The sequence below is a fragment of the Hyla sarda genome, chromosome 7, assembly GCF_029499605.1.
Source record: "Hyla sarda isolate aHylSar1 chromosome 7, aHylSar1.hap1, whole genome shotgun sequence".
In the NCBI taxonomy this organism is placed as follows: Eukaryota; Metazoa; Chordata; class Amphibia; order Anura; family Hylidae; genus Hyla; species Hyla sarda.
Window position 1 is genome coordinate 197892519 of NC_079195.1, and position 22433 is coordinate 197914951.

The 22433-nt window shown below is 43.0% G+C and overlaps 2 protein-coding genes across 3 annotated transcripts; both read right to left on the reverse strand.

Moving 5' to 3' along the window:
* Positions 1-269: 269 nt before the first annotated feature.
* LOC130282998 (protein spinster homolog 1-like) lies at positions 270-3261 on the reverse strand. Its single transcript, XM_056532081.1, has 2 exons — positions 3081-3261; positions 270-1859 (listed from the first exon to the last, which is right to left on the reverse strand). The coding sequence occupies exon 2, from the start codon at positions 1832-1834 to the stop codon at positions 320-322; it is 1515 nt and encodes a 504-aa protein (XP_056388056.1). The 5' UTR covers positions 1835-1859; positions 3081-3261; the 3' UTR covers positions 270-319.
* A 9521-nt stretch (positions 3262-12782) lies between these two features.
* Positions 12783-20961, reverse strand: LOC130282990 (protein kinase C delta type-like). Of its 2 annotated transcripts, none has more exons than XM_056532073.1 (3): positions 20229-20961; positions 15642-15958; positions 12783-14075 (listed from the first exon to the last, which is right to left on the reverse strand). In XM_056532073.1, the coding sequence occupies exons 1-3, from the start codon at positions 20895-20897 to the stop codon at positions 13517-13519; spliced, it is 1545 nt and encodes a 514-aa protein (XP_056388048.1). In that variant the 5' UTR covers positions 20898-20961; the 3' UTR covers positions 12783-13516. The 2 variants fall into 2 exon arrangements, with proteins under 2 accessions (XP_056388048.1, XP_056388047.1); XM_056532072.1 differs by having other exon boundaries at positions 20202-20960.
* Between the last annotated feature and the right edge of the window lie 1472 nt (positions 20962-22433).

Consider the following 22433-nt stretch of genomic DNA (forward strand, 5'->3'; position numbering starts at 1 on the left):
GAATCTATGCTACCTAATGTGGGGGGCTTGAATGAGCTGCGGCATATGGGAGGCCTTAATAAATAATTAGAAACTTATACAGCAAGTGACATATGGGGGTTCATCTGAGTAAGTGACACATGGAACAATTGATGTTTTTTTTTTTTGGGGGGGGGGGGGGGGCACAGGCACATTCTTTGCACAAGGGCCCTCTGCTGTCTGTGTCCGCCCCTGGGTAGAGAATAAGGGGTAAAGTGGAACATAGAACAAATGCAGTTATTTTTTTTTCTTAATTTTTTTTAATGAAGTAAACGAGATAAAGCTAAGCAATGACTTTTCCTCAGTCTGGAGCGCGGTCCTCATCGGCAGGAAGCAGTGAGGAGGAGGAGGATGACGGAGGTTCTGATTCCATCTCTGCTTCTTTTTCGTCCCTCTCTATATATAGGGCCGTGGCCATGAAGAAGGCCCCTCCGATGACTGCCATTATGGTGCAGGTCATGAGGGCATACTCCAGGCTGCGGTATTTCAGAAGAGGGGATTTGGCATATCCTCGTTCGTAGGTGTCAGATATCAGGCCGATGAGGTACGGGCTGCCGGCGTCACCTAGGAGGTGATAGATTGTCATCTGCACGGCCAGGGCTGAAGATCTCCTCCACGGAGTTACTACTTTTAGTATAATGTCAGATATGAGGGTGAAATTTACTGACAGAAGCGTCTCTCCGATGAAGATGAAGATGTTGGTGGCAACGAGGCTGATGTTGCCAAAAGTCAATGCCAACAGAAGAAAAGGGGCGGAGAGCATCATCGCGCATCCACACACAAGCGGGTCCGCCCGTGGGTTGGATTTGCGATATCTTTTACTTATCTCCGTCCCTGCTACAACTCCCAGAATGCCGGAAACGACTGTAACCACACCAAATATTAGGATGTCGTGATAGTCACACGGTTCAGCACGGCAAGGGTCCTTCTCTTGTAGGAGTGTTCGTGCGTGGGTCAGGTATGACGGACCCCATACACCTATGGCTCCCACTATGAAGGATACAGCCGTCGATCCCATGGTGGTTAACATGAAGCTTCGATTTTTGAATAGTTTTTTCAGATCTGTCGCCCATTTGGCAAACTTCTGGGATTTGTTGTTCTTCTTCCCGTTTGTAGTCGTTCTTGGAAGCTCCTTTGTGACCAAAATCATCAAAGCCACAGCTATGAGGCCCAGGCCAGGGGTGACCCGAAATGCCCAGTGCCAATCGCCCCTTGCTGCATCAGTCACTTTGGGCCCGATGATGTATCCTAGTCCGCAGCCTACAGGTATGACGGAGTAAAACACGTTCAGCATGCGGGTCCGCTGGTCACTTGTAAAAAGGTCTGCAATGATTGAGGGGGCGATGGTGCAGAAGGTCGCCTCTCCGGCTCCAACCAGTCCACTCGTCAGCAGGAAGAGCAGGAAGTACCCGTCAGGGATGAATGACAGGGTAAGTGTCATGCTCAGCCAAACGATGACTCCTGCGCAAACAGTATATTTCTTATTACAGTGGTCGCCCAAATATCCGGCAATTGGTGCGACCAGCACGTAGCTTCCAATGAACAATGTATTCAATAAGCCGGACAGACTAGCATTGGTGTCATATGCTTTCTGTATATAAGGCAGCACCCCTGCCACGCTGGAGCGATTTGCATAGATGAGCAAATTAACAAAGGCGAGGATCACTACGGTGATGATGGAACGTGCGGTGGACATCACGCTTAGAGATGGCAGGTTCTGCCTCTCAGGGATATCGCCCTTTTCTACATCCATATCACTATGGTCCTCCATTGCTTCTTCCTCCTCCTTCAGCAATGGGTCTTGTGGAGAGGCCATGGTCACAGGTCAGAGCCTGAAAACACTAGAGAGAGAGAGATAAGTGAAGACATTAGACAACATGTCATCATTCCTGTCATTATACAATAGATCCTTCATACAGAGCAGAACCACAAGATAACACTAAGACCATCGCAGCCTCAGAAGAAGACGCTTCTCTATAAGTGTTTTATATGGAGACGTCTTCCCTGAGGTTACCAATGTCTGATAACCCTGAACCTGTCCGGTCCTAGTAATATCTGATAACCCTAAACCTGTCCGGTCCTAGTAATGTCTGATAACCCTGAACCTGTCCGGTCCTAGTAATATCTGATAACCCTGAACCTGTCCAGTCCTAGCAATATCTGATAACCCTGAACCTGTCCGGTCCTAGTAATATCTGATAACCCTGAACCTGTCCGTTCCTAGTAATATCTGATAACTCTGAACCTGTCCGGTCCTAGTAATATCTGATAACCCTTAACCTGTCCGGTCCTAGTAATATCTGATAACCCTGAACCTGTCTGGTCCTAGTAATATCTGATAACCCTGAACCTGTCCGGTCCTAGTAATATCTGATAACCCTGAACCTGTCCGGTCCTAGTAATATCTGATAACCCTGAACCTGTCCGGTCCTAGTAATATCTGACAACCCTGAATCTGTCCTAGTAATGGCGGATTATAAGGGCTTGGCTGTATGGTCACTGGGCCATGTGAACTTCATACTGTAGATACAATTGGGCTATCCTGCTATATACATTTACTAATAATGAACCTACCCCACCTCATTGGGATCTATCCATCCCCTATATGACTTTCTGCCACTAGTTGATTTGAAAATGTTCCCTTTCGGAGTACCCAGAGTATTTCTATTGTTAGTACACACAGAATTCTATTATATAATATTATATTTCTGCCCTAATCTTTCTGTCATTCTTTTACTACTCCACCAAATCTTTCTCATAGACTTATATCTTTTAGAACTTCATGAATTAGGACTCTTTTTCTTGGGGGCTTTTTTGGGCATAATTGCATTTTAGCACTTTTGCAAGAAAAAGCTCTGGTCATGTTACTATCTGTGCGTTTTATTATGTTTAATGCCTAAGCCAAGTATTGTCACAATGCTATGAGAAATATAACTTTTGTTATTTCTTTTGGAAATTAATTTCTTGGTTTTTTTTTTTGCGAAAAAAAAAAGCAACAACAATAAAAAAACTGTCAAACAAAAAGCCCTGTGTATGTATGAATAGAAGAGGCTGAGACTTACCTTGTGGTTCTCTCTTCAGACAAGGAACGGTCAAAATCTTGAATTCTCTATCGTAAATAGAAACTCTCTAACAAACACTTTGCACCACAGGTTGTGAATGCAAAACACACTGAAGAGACTGCAGCCGGCGCGCACCTCCTTGTACAGCTTACGGTGACATCATCACAAGCATGTGTGACATCACAGGGTTCTAAACCATCTTCAGGTATGTGTATATCTGTATAGTAAATGTGAGTAGCCGTATTAGTCCAGTGATGCAGATTGTAATACCTTTTTTATTGGACTAACAGAATTTTGTAGAGACAAACTTTTGGGATTCCTCCCTGATAATTTATAAAGTCCTTTGATCATTAGTCCTTGTCTATTGGACTTGATAAAGGGAGGAATCCTGAAAGCTTGTCTCTACAAAATTCTGTTAGTCCAATAAAAAGGGTATTACAAGAGACTGCAACATATTTTTGATTTGTGTGTGTGTATATATATATATATATATATATATATATATATATATATATATAGTTCCAAGCGTGAGTAGGTGCCTCCTGCTAGGGTCCGTGTCCAGTATTCTGCATACGTAGTTCCAAGGAAAATGTTGTGGCACTCAAGGTATGGTGAAAAAATGAAAACTATTTATTCATCCCAAATGTGCAAAGAGCAACGTTTCAATGGTCTCACACCATCATTATCAAGCCACTTGCCAAGCCACAAGCCACTTGATAATGATGGTGTGAGACCATTGAAACATCGCTCTTTGCACATTTGGGATGAATAAATAGTTTTCATTTTTTCACCATACCTTGAGTGCCACAGCATTTTCCTTGGAACTACGTATGCAGGATCCTGGACCCGGATCCTAGCTGGAGGCACCTACTCACGCTTTAGGAGTGCTGCTTTCTTCTTTGATATATATATATATATATATATATATATATATATATATATATATATATATATATATTAATATACACCTAGAAATACATCAAGTACATAAAAACATCTTTTAGAAAAATATTTCTCCAGGCCTGCCAAGTATATCCCCGTACTTCACAGTGTCTTCTTAGTTTATATATTTTAATCTTTTGAAATTTTAACCCCACTAAGACCAAGGGCATCCTGGGACTTAAAGGGGTATTCCAGGCCAAAACTTTTTTTTATATATCAACTGGCTCCAGAAAGTTAAACAGATTTGGAAATTACTTCTATTAAAAATTCTTAATCCTTTCAGTACTTATGACCTTCTGAAGTTAAGGTTGTTTTTTTCGGTCTAAGTCCTCTCTGATAACACCTGTCTCGGGCAACGCCCAATTTAGAAGCAAATCCCCATAGCAAACCTCTTCTAAACTGGGCGTTTCCCGAGACAGGTGTCATCAGAGAGCACTTAGACAGAAAATAACAACCTTAACTTCAGAAGCTCATAAGTACTGAAATTGTTAAGAATTTTTAATAGAAGTAATTTACAAATCTGTTTAACTTTCTGGAGCCAGTTGATATATATGTAAAAGTTTTTGCCTGGAATACCCCTTTAAGATTGAACTGATTATTATTGATATATGTCATGAATGCATCAACGGTCAGATGGTCGGACGACCAAATGATGACCACATCGTCTACATACCTCCCATACCATGCGAGGCATGTGGAAAATGGATTGGTGTCAGAAAAAATAAACTGCTCCTCCCACCAAAAAACAAAAAGCTTAGTCCGAGCTGGTGATGACTTTGCTCCCATTGAAGCACCCGTGCGCAGCATATAAAAATTGTTACCAAACATAAAATAATTGTGTTTTAACACAAAATCTACCACCTCAATAATATAATGTCTCAAATCCACAGAATATTTAGAAAATCTCATCAGTATATCCGAGATAGCTGATAATGCCAGGTTTTTCGGAATACAGGAATAGAGCGATTCAATGTCGCAAGTAAGCCATGACAGAGAATCGCTCCATGTGAATTTAGTTCTTCTGACCAGGAGATTACTGAAAATTCAGATTGTTCAGATACCACGGACACTAGCGAGGACTCAGAACCGCAATATGTGAACACTCACAAGAATCGCAATGCGAGAAGACAGTCAAAAAACGAGGAAGGCGCGGTGGCAGAAAACATAGGAAGAAGAGCTTCGGAGCGTAACAAGGACAAACGGAAAAAGTAATAAAAGAGGATTTTCAAGTCATTAACATTTCTGCACAAATCATTACAGATGAAGAAACCTCGGTCCTGTGGAAAGGACTGGGTTTCTCTCCTACACATCATTTTGATGTTTATCGGACAATTTTGGATATAAATAAATTTGTGAGAACTTTAACAGTTAAGAAACATTTTTTTGTGGAAAATGCTGATGAACCATCGGACCCACCTCAACTTTCTATAAACCCTGATTTACCACTAATGCATACGTTAGCAGAACAAATTGCTTTTAGAGATCTCTGTCTCCTTTGAAAATAGTGGGATATCAATTTGTGATGAAGTGAATACTGCACATACCTTCTCCACTAAAAACCTAAATTTTTACCCCATACAGACCAGACCAGCAATTTTTGATTGGTTCCAGGACCTTATCATGAAAGATTTGGTTAATCTACAATCAAAAGTAATGTCCAATACAACTTGTTCTAATTTGAATAAAAAGGAGGCTGCTGCCATAAAGAAATTAAAGAAAAACAAAAATTTAACGATCCGCCGATAAAGGCGGCTCGGTAGTATGTATGGACACGGGACTGTATATCAATTTAAATGAAAATCTACTATCTGATGATAAAACTTACCTTAAACTTTGTGGGGATCCCACTGAACCTTTAAAAAAAGAACTGTTGACTCTGTTGGAAGAGGGGAAAGCCAGATCTATTTTGACCCAAAAAGAAGTGGATTATATTTTCGTGCCTGCTCCAATTATTCCTATCTTCCACTCACTACCCAAGCTGCATAAGGACCGATTCCCGCCGCCGATGTGTCCGATCGTGGCGGGGATCGGATCCCATAACGAGCACCTATGCGAGTGGTTGGACTCAGTACTGCAACCTCTGGTTATGTAATGCCCAAGTTATATCAAGGACACTAAGCACTTGCTAAAAATCATGGATGAATTCACATGGAGCGATTCTCTGTCATGGCTTACTTGCGACATTGAATCGCTCTATTCCAGTATTCCGAAAAACCTGGCATTATCAGCTATCTCGGATATACTGATGAGATTTTCTAAATATTCTGTGGATTTGAGACATTATATTATTGAGGTGGAAGGTTTTGTGTTAAAACACAATTATTTTATGTTTGGTAACAATTTTTATTTGCAGCGCACGGGTGCTTCAATGGGAGCAAAGTCATCACCAGCTCGGGCTAAGCTTTTTGTTTTTTGGTGGGAGGAGCAGTTAATTTTTTCTGACACCAATCCATTTTCCACATGCCTCGCATGGTATGGGAGGTATGTAGACGATGTGGTCATCATTTGGTCGTCCGACCATCTGACCGTTGATGCATTCATGACATATATCAATAATAATCGGTTCAATCTTACGTTTACCCACACATGGTGTAAAAGTGAAACCCCCTTTTTGGATGTCATATTACGTGGCAACCCTGATACAAATAAAATTGAGGTTGATCCTTGCAGAAAAAAGATATCAGGCAATACCATCCTAAGGGCGAATTCATGCCATTCCAGACAAACAGTAAGAGCCATACCAGTAGGTGAACTTATACGAATTAAGCGGAACAGTTCTTCCACCGAGATGTACCGCAGGGAAGCTGATGCAGCATGCACACGCCTGGCGGCTCGAGGTGACCCTGGATGGCTCTTGAAAAAAGCTCGGTCGAGAGTGGATCCTATGGATCGAAAATCCCTTTTAACAAGTAAGCAACCAACTGAATCACAAGATTGTCCTACATTTGTCACCACGTACAGTCCAGAATTTAATGACATCAAACGCATTGTAATTAAACACTTACCTTTGCTATCAACAGATCCCACGGTAGGGGAGATTATAAAGTCAGGTGTGAGATTTGCAGCGAGGCGGGCACCTACTCTATCCAATCTCCTTGTTCCCAGTATGGTGGACACGGCTAGTGTTACCACCCAGTGGATTAGCACCAAGGGCTTCCACAAGTGCGGAAAATCGCGGTGTGTGGTATGTCCCTTTGCCGAAAAATGCCAGAAAATAGAAGGTACGGTGGATGGCAAATGCCATGTCATTCACAACTTTATAAACTGTGATAGCACTTTTGTTGTATATAAAATCATGTGCACACAATGTCACTTAACATATGTGGGTTCCCCCAAAAGGTCCCTTAAAAAACGCATGCAAGAGCACATTAGACATGCTGCTGGCCCTTTAAGCTCGAACATTTCTAACATATCTAAACATTTTCTAATATGTCATAATTCAGACACCACTTCCCTCAGGTTCTCAGGCATTGAGAAGGTGAAGCTAAATAAAAGGGGAGGTGACCATATTCGATCCCTCCACAATAGGGAAATCATGTGGATTTATCTTTTGAATTGCATTCAACCCCATGGTCTAAATAGCAAAACAGATTTAATATTACATTACTGATATGTCTCCGAATAATTTATCTGTGTTTGGTCCCATGTTTTTGTTTTAATCACGCGCACATGTGATGTGGACCTGTCCCTTCCCTTCCTGTGGGAATGGGGAAAATGCCCTGCAGTATATAAGGGTGCCTCATTTGAGGATCTACAGGCTATGAGTAAGGATCGATAGATCAGAAACGCGTCAGCCATGCTTGGGACCCCCCTCTGTTTGTGCAATATTTCATATTTTTGATATGTTCACGGTTTGTCTGCCACCATGAAGGCTTTTAAGGAAGAACCCTGAATAAAGACGGACGTTTTACTTCTACTTGCTGGCTTTTTTAGTATTTTATTTTAGTTTTATCCACTGTGCCAGGGATGAAAATTATTCCAAAAGAAACTAACTCAACTGTCTATGCTCCCCCGTTGCTCCAATATTGGTGTCCCGTTCTCTGTTCGCCGCCTTCTGCTTTTCCTGCAGGTCAGTGAATCACGGTGCGCTCAGTGTCATCATTGTTTCAGCACCAGTTTTACAAATAAGTGTGCCTCCAGTGTTACACCAGTGTTTACAAATAAGTGTGCCTCCAGCTGTTGCAAAACTATAGCTTCCAGCATGCCTTGACAGCTAGAGACTGTCCGGGAATGCTGGGAGTTGTAGTTTTGGACCACCTGGAGAGACACTGTTTTGAAAACACTGCCTTAGTCAGTATTTTCCAACCTGGGGACTTCCAGCTGTTGCAAAACTACAACTCCCAGGATTCCCCTGACAGTCTTTAGCTGTCCAGGCATGCTAGGAGTTATAGTTCTGCAACAGCTGGAGACACTCAGGTGTGGTAGGTAGGTCCTTAGTCCATTGTTTTCCAACCTGGGTGCCTTCAGCTGTTGAAAAACTCTAACTCCCAGCTTAAGACTGTCTGGGCATGCTGGGAGTTGTAGTTTTGCAACAGCTGGAGGCCCCCAGGTTGGGAAACACTAACTACGGCAGTGTTTTCGAAACATTGTCTCTCCATCTGTTGCACAACTACAACTCCCAGCATGCTCGGACAGTCTTAAGCTGGAAGTTAGAGTTTTGCAGCAGAAGGTGGCATTTTGGTGGGTAGCTGGGCCCTTAGTCCAGTGTTTCCCAACCTGAGTGCCTCCAGCTGTTGCAAAACTACAACTCCCAGCATGCCCAAACAGCCAAAGCCTGTTTGGAAAACACTGGACTAAGGGCCTACCTACCAAATGTAACGTGGCCACCCACCTACCAACCAAACATATTATCTACCTAGCAAATGCTTTTCCTGCCTACCTAACAAACGTATACCGTATATACTCCAGTATAAGCCGAGTTTTTCAGCACGATTTTTCGTGCTGAAAACACCCCCCTCGGCTTATACTCGAGTGAACTCTCTGCCCTCAGTGGTCTTCAACCTGCGGACCTCCAGAGGTTTCAAAACTACAACTCCCAGCAAGCCCGGGCAGCCATCGGCTGTCCGGGCTTGCTGGGAGTTGTAGTTTTGAAAGCTCTGGAGGTCCGCAGGTTGAAGACCACTGCGGCCTTCGACATCATCCAGCCCCTCTCACCCCCTTTAGTTCTGTACTCATCTCCGCTCGGCGCTGGTCTGGTGCTGCAGGACTGTCCGGTGGGGAGGTCGTCTGGTGGGATAGTGGTTCCGGGCTGCCATCTTCATCGGGGGGGCCTCTTCTCCGCTCTTCGGGCCCGGAATAGTCACGTTGCCTTGACGACGACGTAGAGGTACGTTCATTACAAACGTCCCTCTGCGTCATCGTCAAGGCAACGCCTCTATTCCGGGCCCGAAGCCTGAAGATGGCAGCCCGGAACCACTATCCCACCGGACGACCTCCCCACCGGACAGTCCTGCAGCACCGGACCAGCGCCGAGCGGAGGTGAGTACAGAACTAAAGGGGGTGAGAGGGGGCTGGATGATGTCGAAGGCCGCAGTGGTCTTCAACCTGCGGACCTCTAGAGGTTTCAAAACTACAACTCCCAGCAAGCCCGGACAGCTGATGGCTGCCCGGGCTTGCTGGGAGTTGTAGTTTCGAAACATCTGGAGGTCCGCAGGTTGAAGACCACTGTATCAGACATTGACAAGCGGTGATGATGATGACATGTGGGGATGATGACAAGGGGATGATGAAGGAGGGGTGGGATTATGACAAGGGGATGATGAAGGGGGTGTGTGTGGGATGATGACAGGGGGATGATGAAGGGGGGTGTGGGATGATGACAAGAGGATGATGACAAGAGGATGATGACAAGGGGATGATGAAGGGGGGTGGGGATGATGACAAGGGGATGATGACAAGGGGATGATGAAGGGGGGTGGGGATGATGACAAGGGGATGATGAAGGGGGGTGTGGGATGATGACTTGGGGATGATGAAGGGGGGGTGTGGGGTGATGAAGGGGGGATGATGACAGGCGGTGATGAAGGGGGGATGATGACAGGGTGATGATGATGAGGGTGTTAATGACGGGGGTCTGGATGATGACAGGGGGGGTTGATGTATTTCCAACCCTAGGCTTATACTCGAGTCAATAACTTTTCCTGGAATTTTGGGGTGAAATTAGGGGCCTCGGCTTATATTCGGGTCGGCTTATACTCGAGTATATACGGTAACCTACCTACCTAGCGGCAAACCTTTTACTTGCCTTCCTACCAACTGAACTTACTACCTGCCTAAATAACTTGCAAACTTACTACTTGCCTACCTACTTAGGGAATGTTCTACTTACCTAATTTACTACTTGCAAACGTACTACCTGCTTACCTAGCAAACATATTACCTGGGTGGGGGGGGGGCAGGCATATTTTTTGCACAGGGGCCTTCTGTTGTCTGTGTCCGCCCCTGGTAAGTTCTCTCCATTTCTGGTGTGTGGAGATTTAAAGGGGTACTCCACTGGAAAAATTTTTGTTTAAATCAACTGGTGCCAGAAAGTTAAACAGATTTGTAAATTACTTCTATTAAAAAAATCTTAATCCTTCCAGCATTTATGAGCTGCTGCTATGATCCACAGGAAGTTCTTTTCTTTTTGAATTTCCTTTCTGTCTGACCACAGTGCTCTCTGCTGACACCTCTGTCCATTTTAGGAACTGTCCAGAGTAGGAGCAAATCCCCATAGAAAACCTCTCCTGCTCTGTACAGTTCTTGACATGGACAGAGGTGTCAGCAGAGAACACTGTGGTCAGACTTAAAGGAATTTCAAAAAGAAAATAACTTCCTATGGATAATAACAGCAGCTGATAAGTACTGGAAGGATTAAGATTTGGTTCATTGAAGTACTTTACAAATCTGTTTATCAAGCATGAATTGATAAACAGCAAAATGGGGGGGGGGGAGATTCAGGTAGTAAATGTAAATTAGGGAATCACATTTATATTAAAGTCTTTAGAAAAGACCACCTCTTTGAGAAGACCACCCACTTCTTCAGACCAGATTTTATGTGATGGATTTTTGGACCACCATACATTATACATAGTGGTCATGCTTTTAGAAAATGCTTTTAGACGCTGCTTCGTCCACCAATAAAAAAAAAAATGATATATATAATAAATAAAACAACAAAAACATTTTTATATATTGATTTGCAATAAAATCTACATCTTTATTTAAAATCCTGCATCTTTGGATTATTGGTGGACGAAGCAGCGCCTGGATACGGTGGTTTTCTTCTTTTTTTTTCTTTCTGACATCCATACGGACGGGTTGGGTTGCCCCCTTCCAGTGACCACCCCTAGGCTGAGCAGCTTCCTCTGAAATCTATGGTACCCCGGAACTAAGGGTGATGCGCATTTTCTTTTCTCTAAGGTGAGTGGCCGCCCAGACCAAACCCTGGGTGTGTTTACTTCCTTTATTCCTAGAATCCCCCACCTTGCGAGGGTAACACACGAGGCTCTGCCTCCCGATTCTTTTTTATTTTTACTTCTACACAAGTTTTTAAAAAGACCACCCACATAGAAGCCCACTTTTAACCCCTTAAGGACCACTGGTTTTTCCGTTTTTGCACTTTCATTTTTTCCTCAACTTTTAAAATCATAACCCTTTCAATTTTGCACCTAGAAATCCATATTATGGCTTATTTTTTGCGCCACCAATTCTACTTTGCAGTGACATCAGTCATTTTACCCAAAAATCTACGGCGAAACGGAAAAAAATAATCATTGTGCGACAAAATTAAAGAAAAACACCATTTTGTAATTTTGGGGGCTTCCGTTTCTACGCAGTATATTTTTCGGTAAAAATGACACCTTATCTTTATTCTGTAGGTCCATATGATTAAAATGATACCCTACTTATATAGGTTTGATTTTGTCGTACTTCTGGAAAAAATCATAACTACATGCAAAAAAATTTATATGTTTAAAATTGTCATCTTCTGACCCCTATACCTTTTTTATTTTTCTGCGTATGGGGCGGTATGGGGGCTCATTTTTTGCGCCATGATCTGAAGTTTTTAGCGGTATCATTTTTGTATTGATCAGACTTTTTGATCGTTTTTTATTCATTTTTTCTACCACCTATGTTTATATTTATTTTTATTTACATGGTGTTTTTTTTTATGGGAAAAGGGGGGTGATTTGAACTTTTATTAAGGAAAGGGTTAAATCACATTTATTAACTTTTTTTTTTACACTTTTTTTTTGCAGTGTTATAACTCCCATAGGGACCTATAACACTGCACACACTGATCTTTTACCCTGATCCCTGCAAAGCCATAGCTTTGCAGTGATCAGGGTTATCGGTGGTCGATTGCTCAAGCCTGAATCTCAGTCTTGGAGCAATCAATCGCAGAGGGGACACGCCGGAGGCAGGTAAGAGGACCTCCGCTCTTGTCCCAGCTGATCGGGACACCGCATTATCACTGCGGTGGTCCAGATTAGCCCCGCTGAGCAGCCGGGCAGGTTTAATAGCGATCGCTGCCGCGCGCTATTAGCCCCGGTTCCCGGCATCAGATACATGCCGGGACCGACCCGATATGACGCGGGGTCACTACGTTATATCGCGGGAGCCGGCCAAGGATGTAAATATACGTCCTTGGTCGTTAAGGGGTTAAATACATTTTTTTTTTTTTTTGGGGGGGGGGGGGGGTGTCTTCTCAAAGAGGTTTATTAAAACAATACATGACCATCCAATGAAAATAAAGACACAGACACAATGATGTAAAAGGAAAAAAGGACTTTTTATTTATAGGAAGGGTATACTGGGGATACTGCGAGGCATAGAAATGTGTGTTATGTTCTATTTTGCTATGTGTGAAATATAAATGTATAGGTAAAGCATTTTTATATACTGTGTTGATCCAAAGGAAGACGAAAACCCCCTTGAGGAAAGAGCCAATTATCCTTATGTAAGGGGGGAAAATTTCTTCCTGACCCCAAATATGGCGATCGGAACAAGTCCCAGGATCAAAAGCCAGTACCTGACCTATCTAATATGGAAAACTATATGTTATAAATACTTTATATGCTATACCTTTTTTTTATAATTTATTTTTATATTATTTTATTTGTGGGAATATTTAGTAATAAATTAAAGATTTATCATACTTGACCTATTTATGGCTGAGATGATCCCAAGGAAGGCAAAAAAACCTTGAGGAATAAGCCAATTGTCCTCAAAGGGGAAAAATTCCTTCCTGACCCCAAATATGGCGATCGGAACAAGTCCCAGGATCAGAGCCGATATCTACCACTATCTGTTGTGTGTGTGTCTGTGTGTATGTGTCTATACTATCTATATATGTACCTGTGTGTATATTTCTATCTACCTGTATGTGTGTGATCCTAATGTATGTGTGATGATGTGTGATACTTACCAGGTCTGTGCTGAGGTGTTACAAGCACAGGCCGCTCCTGGGTGCAGCACTCAGATGGTACAGAGCTCTGGGCCGTGGGCTGATCTTACCATTCCCAGCTTGGAGCTATGAAGGAGAATCCTTCCAAGGGGTGAAGAGCTGTCTCTACCTCTGACCACCGCAGGTCTCCCTTCTTCAGAGCTGCCTCGGATGGTGTAAATGGCGGCTGTGCTCTCTTCTGCTCCAGTTCCTCCCAGTTGATGGTGGTGAAGAATGGATGGTCTCTGATGTTCCTGTTCACACCCAGCCGCTTCTCAGGATTCTTGTGCAGCAGTTGTTGGATCAGATGTTTCAGGTCAGCAGGGAGCCAAGATGGAATATTAGGCTTCTCTCTGGTGATGGAATCGCGAGCCATTTCTCTGTTGCAGCCAAAGTAGAATGGGGAACGTCCTGCTGACATCCGGGATACAACAATCCCCAGGCTCCACCAGTCAACCGCTGCATGGTAACTCTTCCTCTGGAGCACCTCTGGGGCCATGTAAAGTAATGTGCCCGTCACTCCTTGGATCTTGTTGGAGGAGGTGACGCCATCTTGGGCAAGTCCGAGGTCTATGATGCAGATGTGTCCATCTCGATCCAGCATGATGTTATCTGGCTTGATATCTCTGCAATTAAAGAAGAAAAAAGATTGATAAATAAAAAACAATAGTAAAATTATTCAAAATTCACTGATGGAAAGTTGGGTGGATTATTTACAATAAAGAAGGAAAAATGATTTTTTACAGCTCACCACTTAGATGTAACCGGTTAATGGGATGTCCAAGGGAGGTCTTGTGGATATTAAAAATGGATACTAGAATTCCCAATGGTCTTAAACTAGTACTCCGGCCCTAAGACATCTTATCCCATATCCAAAGAATAGGGGATAAGATGTCTGATCGCGGAGGTCCCACCGCTGCGGGGGTCCCATTTCGCATGCACCTGTGGGAGCTGCATGTAGCACTGCAGCCTCCGAGTCTGCTGGGTCACGACTATGGGGCCGGAGTATTGTAATGTCCCAACTCCGCCCCCATGTGATGTCCCGCCCCGCCCCCACAATGCAAGTCTGTCATTGTGCCAAAAAAATAAAAAATGTTACTTAGTACCTAATCCTGATAATAAACATATATAAATGTTATGGGTCTAGGACCTATATATCCCTAACAAGTAGCATTCATATCTTGCTCTCTTCCTTTGTCTTCTTGCCTTGGGGAAGGGGCGTCTCTCTCTCTCACTGTGGATAAGTCATCTGCTCTGAGTCTGGGAGCAGCCTGGCAGTCTGCAAATCACTGCCCTCCTGTAACCCTTTCCTCTCTGGTTTCATGCTGTACATGTTACACAGAGAGGAAGATTATTGGAGTTTGCCTGCAGTATTCCTAAGACATTATGGGGAGTATATACAATATTAAATGTGTAAATATAAAAATAGATCTTTATAAATTAGTGCAAGGATTTCAATGATAAAAGCACAGTAGTTTTTATGCACATATGTTCTATCTGTTCCTAGTAAAGCTGGATGCTAATCAACATAGCTGTCACTATATGCGTCATTCAGCTTTCACATACTCATGAATGCATGGTCAGCCTCTTTGTCATTCAGGAGTCAGAAAAAGCTTTGGCTGTTCAAGCATGCTGGGAGTCGTTGTTTTACAACAGCTGGAGCTTTAGTGTTTGTAAAGCACTGTGTTAGAGCAGTGGTGCCTTCAGCTGTTGCAAAACTACAAATTCGATCATGGGAGTTGTAGTTTCAGAACAGCTGAAGGCTGCAGTGGTGCAGCAGTGATCTCCTATACTGGATACCAACATGCTTTATAGTATTTAGTATGCTGCAAAATACAGAGTAGTCTGTCTGCATAAAGATAGATGACCTCTAGTGGCGGCTATGTAAATTTTTTATTTTTTAGTAAAATTTATATGTTTTTAAATAAATGTATTTTTAATAAAAGTCATTTTATCAGTAGTACTACAAAATATAAAAAGTTTTTTTTACATGACAGTGCCCCTTTAAGCCTTGAAAAAGACATCAGCGAATCGCGTTGGTTTTTATATAATCTGTAGCCCACTGGACATTTCAATATATTCAAAATAAAGCTGGAAGATTTTTAACCCAAACCTGAGTGCTGGATCTTCTCTGGTATTGGAGGCCTCTTTCCTATTCCTTATTCACAACATGACAAGGAAGTTATACTTACCGGTGGACGATGTTCTGTCTGTGAAGGAAATGGAGGCCACATGCAATCTCTGCTGTGAAGAATCTTACTATTTCGATGTTTAGACTGCTGTACACTCTGAGTAAAGCCTCCAGGCTGCCGCCGGACAGGTACTCGGTGATGAAGAAGGCATGGTCCTGAGACTGCTGTGCAGCATACAGGTGACACAGGAACGGGCAGTCTCGGGCCAGCAGGAGTATCCGTCGCTCTCTCTGTAGGATTGCTGCATTGTCCGCTGTTTTGGTGATACCTTTGATGGCGACGTAGTTGTTTCGGCCGGGGACTGATGCCAGGCCCACCTGAAAGAAAGCAAAGGGAGCAATTGAGCAAATGGAAGACTATGGGAAATATTATGTATTTCCAATACCATATAGGTTAATTTACAGAGTCATTACAACGAGAAAATCTATGGAATCTCCAACCTAGCATAAATGTACGCCCTACAGCGTTAAGTGACTTTTTTTTTAATTCCACTTCCACTTTGATTTAATTTCTGTGAAACAAATAGGGCTCAAGTCCTGCAGGAACGCGCAGGAACGGCGTTCCTTTGTTTTTTCCACAGGAGGAACGCCGTCCCTGTTACATTAGTTCTGCAGAACCGACCCGACCTCTCTGTTCTTACTCTCTCTCCGTCTCCTCCCCTGGCCCGGACTGCTAGATGCTGAAGGTGTAGGACCTGTGATGATGTCATCATCACGTGTGGGGGCGGAGCTTAGCTGTGGAGGAGAGAAAAGATCGTGGTTGAAGGACCTGTGTGATGCTGTGGAGGAGGCGGGGCTGAGCCGGAGGAGGGGTCACATGTCAGCCCAGTAAGGTAATTACATGGAAGGAGATTTGTTACAGTGTGTCACCCCAGTAGTAAGGAGATTACATGAGGAGGAGGTTTGTTACAGTGTGTCATCCCGGTAGTAAGGATATTACATGAGGAGGAGGTTTGTTACAGTGTGTCACCCCAGTAGTAAGGAGATTACATGAGGAGAAGGTTTGTTACAGTGTGTCACCCAAGTAGTAAGGAGGTTACATGAGGAGGAGGTTTGTTACTGTGTGTCACCACAGTAGTAAGGAGATTACATGAGGAGATGGCTTGTTACAGTGTGTCACCCCAGTAGTAAAGAGATTACATGAGGAGGAGGTTTGTTACAGTGTGTCACCCCAGTAGTAAGGAGATTACATGAGGAGAGGGATTGTTTCAGTGTGTCACCCCAGTAGTAAGGAGATTACACGAGGAGGAGGTTTGTTACAGTGTGTCACCCCAGTAGTAATGAGATTACATAAGGAGGGGGTTTGTTACAGTGTGTCATCCCAGTAGTAAGGAGATTACATGGGGAGTAGGTTTGTTACAGTGTCACCCCAGTAGTAAGGAGATTACATGATGAGGAGGTTTGTTACAGTGTGTCATCCCAGTAGTAAGGATATTACATGGGGAGGAGGTTTGTTACAGTGTCACCCCAGTAGTAAGGAGATTACATGATGAGGAGGTTTGTTACAGTGTGTCATCCCAGTAGTAAGGATATTACATGAGGAGGAGGTTTGTTACAGTGTGTCACCCCAGTAGTAAGGAGATTACATAAGGAGAAGGTTTGTTACAGTGTGTCACCCAAGTAGTAAGGAGGTTACATGAGGAGGAGGTTTGTTACTGTGTGTCACCACAGTAGTAAGGAGATTACATGAGGAGATGGCTTGTTACAGTGTGTCACCCCAGTAGTAAAGAGATTACATGAGGAGGATGTTTGTTACAGTGTGTCACCCCAGTAGTAAGGAGATTACATGAGGAGAGGGATTGTTTCAGTGTGTCACCCCAGTAGTAAGGAGATTACACGAGGAGGAGGTTTCTTACAGTGTGTCACCCCAGTAGTAATGAGATTACATAAGGAGGGGGTTTGTTACAGTGTGTCACCCCAGTAGTAAAGAGATTACATGAGGAGGAGGTTTGTTACAGTGTGTCACCCAAGTAGTAAGGAGATTACATGAGGAGGAGGCTTGTTAAAATGTGTCACCCCAGTAGTAAGAAGATTACATGAGGAGGAGGTTTGTTACAGTGTGTCACCCAAGTAGTAAGGATATTACATGAGGAGGAGGTTTTTTACAGTGTGTCACCCCAGTAGTAAGTAGATTACATGAGGAGGAGGTTTGTTACAGTGTGTCACCCCACTAGTAAGGTGATTACATGGGGAGGTTTGTTACAGTGTGTCACCCCACTAGTAAGGTGATTACATGGGGAGGTTTCTTACAGTGTGTTATCATGATGATAGGGACATAAGGAGGTTTTTGTTACAGTGTATTATCAGAATGATAACCCCTTAAGAACATTGGGGGAGATGTATAAAGACCTGTGCAGAGGAAAAGTGGAGCAGTTGCCCATAGCAACCAATCAGATCGCTGCTTTCATTTTCAAAAAAAATAAAGAAGCGATCTGATTGGTTGCTATGGGCAACTGGTCAACTTATCCTCTGCACAGGTTTTAATAAATCTCTCCCATTAGAGGTAAATATACATCTTGGTGCCCTGGTACTTAAAGGGGTACTCCTACCCTAAACATATTATCCTCTATCCAAAGGATATGGGATAAGATGTCTGATCGCGGGGGTCCCGCCGCTGGGGACCCCCGCGATCTCGGCTGTGGCACCCCGCTGTCATCACTGCACAGAGCAAACTCGCTGTGTGCGTAATGACTGGCGATACAGGGGCCGGAGTATCATGACTTCACGGCTAATAGTCATTTTTATTACTTTGAGGGGTACAGTTCATATAATGAGTGGGTTCTAACACGTAGGCCCCTCAGATCCACTTCTGAACTGAATTGGTCTCTAAAAATATAATATTTAGAAAATTGTTGCCAAATTTCTAAACCCCGTTAACGTCCTAAAAAAGTAAAATAACATTTAACAAATGATGCCAACAAAGAGTAGACATCGATGCACATAAATACCTAATGTATGTGGCATAAATTATATATATAATCCTATATCTTTCTTACAAGTAAAGAATCTGGAATAAAAAAAAATCCTAACTTTTCACACAACTATTTCAGAGTATTTCACACAAAACTGCAGAATGTAGTTGCCCATAGCAACCAATCATATCACTTCTTTCATTTTGAAAAGGCCTTTGAAAAATTTAAAAAAGCGATCTGATTGGTTGCTATGGGCAACTGGGCAACCTTATCTCTGCACAGGTTTGTATCAATCTCCCCTAAGGAAAAAAGAAAAAAAGAAAAGTATATATATATTTACTCAGTCAATGCTGCACTACTGAACCAAAAGTGCACAGTGCCAGCGCCCCCCGACCAGATCACAGTCCATGCAATAGAAGAAAATGGCGCAGCGCTCAAAAAATGTAGAAAAAACTGTGAATTTATTCCTTCATGTCCAACAAAAAAATCCTTTTGTTGGACATGAAGGAATAAATTCACAGTTTTGTCTACATTTGTACAATTTTGGAGCGCTGCGCCATTTTCATATATATATATATATATATATATATATATATATATATATATGAGAAAATCAGGCAGATAAATAACAATGGGGAGATTTATCAAACCTGTCCAGGCGAAAAGTTGCTGAGTTGCCCATAGCAACCAATCAGATCACTTCTTTCATTTTTTACAGGCCTTTTCAAAAATGAAAGAAGCGATCTGATTGGTTGCTATGGGCAACTCAGCAACTTTTCCACCAGACAGGTTTTACTAAATCTCCCCCAATGTATTTTCAAAATTTCTGTCAATAAATGTCCTACAAACTATACCATTAAACATTAAATTCTACAGAAACAAAGAAGACTTCCCAACAACAATCTCAAAAAAAGACATCATTTTATTAAATATACGTAAACAATACATCATAAAATACATAAATGAAGAGAAAAACAACAGAAAATCCCACAGGGCAGTGGTTGAATATACTGGTGCTCAGAGGTGTAACTTGTAGCTTCTGGGCCCCATCTGCCAATTATAATACTGGTCACTTATAGGGCAGATGTGCTTTGGGGTCCCGTTAGGCACCAGGGCCCCGGTATAATTACCTCTGTACTCCCTATAGCTTTGCCCTTGCTGGTGCTAAGTAAAAAAAAGTTTTACTCCCAAAAACTTTATTATGGGGAGGAAAATCACCGACATCTATATTCTGGCAATAATTTTACCAGACATAGAAAAATCATTATTAAGGTAACTAACTAGTTAAGGAAAATTAGATAGGGATTACTCTCTAATACAGTCTAATACCCATCTCTAGCAGACCAGATCTAATATGGGGACTTATTACAGTGCAGCGTTATATAAGGGCCCGATATCTGTCACACACAGGGATATAAACATTACTGGAGGTCTCTAGTGCTGCAGATATGTGATATATAGGAGTGATCATGGGGGCTGGTTATTTACTGGACTGTCTGTTATTCACCCCATTATGTACAGCTATCCTCATGAGCATAAGGGCTGATAACAGAAAGCAATAGCCTACATTCAGCTGCATATTAAATACATATGAGATAAAATTACATTGATTGTCCATTGAACATCAAAATAAACTTAAATAAACTTACCACTCCAAAGCTGCCCCTACCCAATACCTGATGGACAGTAAGGTGTTTGATGTTAAATTTGGGGTATTTGCTTGATGTTCCGGGGGCCTGACTGGTGCCTGGTCTTGGCTCCTCATCCTCCAATACTCTGGCATCCTCTCCTCTCCTCTTCTTTTCCTCCTCCTCGCTCTCCTTTTCCTTCTTCCTCTCCTCTCCTCTCTTCTCCTCCTCCTCTCTCTTCCTCTTCTTCCCTCTCTTCTCCTCCTCTTCGATCTCCTCTTCTCTCTTCCTCTTCTTCCCTCTCTTCCCCTCCTTGCTCTCATCTTCCTTCTTCCTCTCCTCTTCTCTCTTCTCCTCCTCCTCGTGCTCCTCTTCTCTCTTCCTCTTCGCTCCTCTCTTCTTCTCCACCTCCTCGCTCTCTTCTCTCTTCCTCTTCTTTCCTCTCTTCAGCTCCTCGCTCACCTCTTTCTTCTTCCTCTCATCTCCTCTCTTCTCCTCCTCCTCGCGCTCCTCTTCTCTCTTCCTCTTCGGTCCTCTCTCCTTCTCCACCTCCTCGCTCTCTTCTCTCTTCCTCTTCTTTCCTCTCTTCAGCTCCTCGCTCACCTCTTTCTTCTTCCTCTCATCTCCTCTCTTCTCCTCCTCCTCGTCCTCCTCTTCTCTCTTCATCTTCTTTCCTCTCTCCTTCTCGCCATCTCCTCTTCCTCCAGTAGCCGCCATCTTTGGGATCCTATAGACGTCCGTCCGCTCGGTCCAACTGACAGTTGTGGGTAAACAACAACAACAACAGCCGTTGTCCAGGTGACGTGTTGTCATAGCAACATCAGGTGGCACCTGCTGCAAGTGGTCCACCTGTGCATCCATATACACTGTAATGTGGGCATCATGGTGATAGCCTAGTGTCCAGAAAAATGGAGACATTCATGGCTGGTTCTTGTAGTGCTGTTTTATTAGTAGATGGAGCAGAGTGATGTGACTTTTATGTGCTGTATAGGTTGGCAGTGGTGCCCATAGACTCTGCTGAAAGGTTATAACAAGGGTGGTTGTGGGGGAATCCAAATAATCCTGGTGCAGGAATAACCAGATATTGTACCTGCTGTAATGGCAGGAATAATAAAGCCTTTTAAGGGCCTGTAATGTTCTGCTACATCCAATAAGTGGTCATCACCCACATACATTAGGTTGTAGGTCCATAGTCATTAATGTACAGTATATATGTCATGATACGGCTTCACCACCATTAGGACCTATTTTTTAAGCCGAGCAACATAAATTATTTTTGAGTGTCCAGTCTTAGTTATGGGAGAAGGATAAGTTCTATATAAGATGTAGACAGGTTGACAATTGACTTTGCTGAACAATCTTCTTTACTAGGTCTCAGATAATAAATGCAAAGTTGTCCATGAACATTGTATGGTTGTCTTTATTTTACACCATAGACAGATTCTAAAAATGGGTAATCTTTAGGGTTTTCCACCACCCAGGATTTACCAATATTTTCCAGAGAGGGTGTTACAGAGTTTGGAAAGTGTTCCTCTAATATTATCTAAGGATCACTATGAGGCACAGGAGAGGATTAAAGGGGAAACTCCAATATTTAAAATGATCATCTGTCCACAGGATCGGTAATAGCTAGCTTATTGGTAGGGATCTGACCAGAATGGAGGTCTCTTTTACCCTGTATGAATAGAGAGGAAGCTCACATAGTCATCCACCACAAGGGGTAATAGGAGAAAAATCCCCCCAAAATTTGTAACCCAATTAATACCTCATATGTGTATGTGAAGTGCTCGGCAAGCACAGTAGAAGGCTCAGAAGGGAAGGAGCAACAATGGGATTTTGGAGAGTGAGTTTTTCTGAAATGGTTTTTGAGGGGCATGTCACATTTAGGAAGCCCCTATGGTGCCAGAACAGCAAAAATAAAAATAAAATAAACCCCACATGGTATACTATTTTGGAAACTACACCCCTCAAGGCATGTAACAAGGGGTCCAGTTAACCTTAACACCCCACAGGTGTTTGACGACTTTTCTTTAACCCCTTCCCGCAGAATGGCATATATAAACGCCGGGTTGTGCAGTGCGTTCGCGCATCCCGGCGTTTATAAATGACATTCAGTTAACCCGGCGATGCGCAGCATCGCACTGGTTAACTGGCAGAAGTCCCGCTGTTTCCAGCAGGGGACAACTTCTGCTTCACCCCCCAGGACCATCCATTGATGGTCCTGGTCAGCGATCACTGTGATTGGTCCCTGTG

Coding starts and splice junctions, on each gene's coding strand:
- LOC130282998 (XM_056532081.1), bottom strand. CDS start 1,834: ATGGCCTCTCCACAAGACCCATTGCTGAAGGAGGAGGAAGAAGCAATG.
- LOC130282990 (XM_056532072.1), bottom strand. CDS start 20,897: ATGGCGGCTACTGGAGGAAGAGGAGATGGCGAGAAGGAGAGAGGAAAG. Junction 15,959..20,201: donor GTAGGGGCAGCTTTGGAGTG/GTAAGTTTATTT, acceptor GCTTTCTTTCAG/GTGGGCCTGGCATCAGTCCC. Junction 14,076..15,641: donor AGACAGAACATCGTCCACCG/GTAAGTATAACT, acceptor CTTTAATTGCAG/AGATATCAAGCCAGATAACA.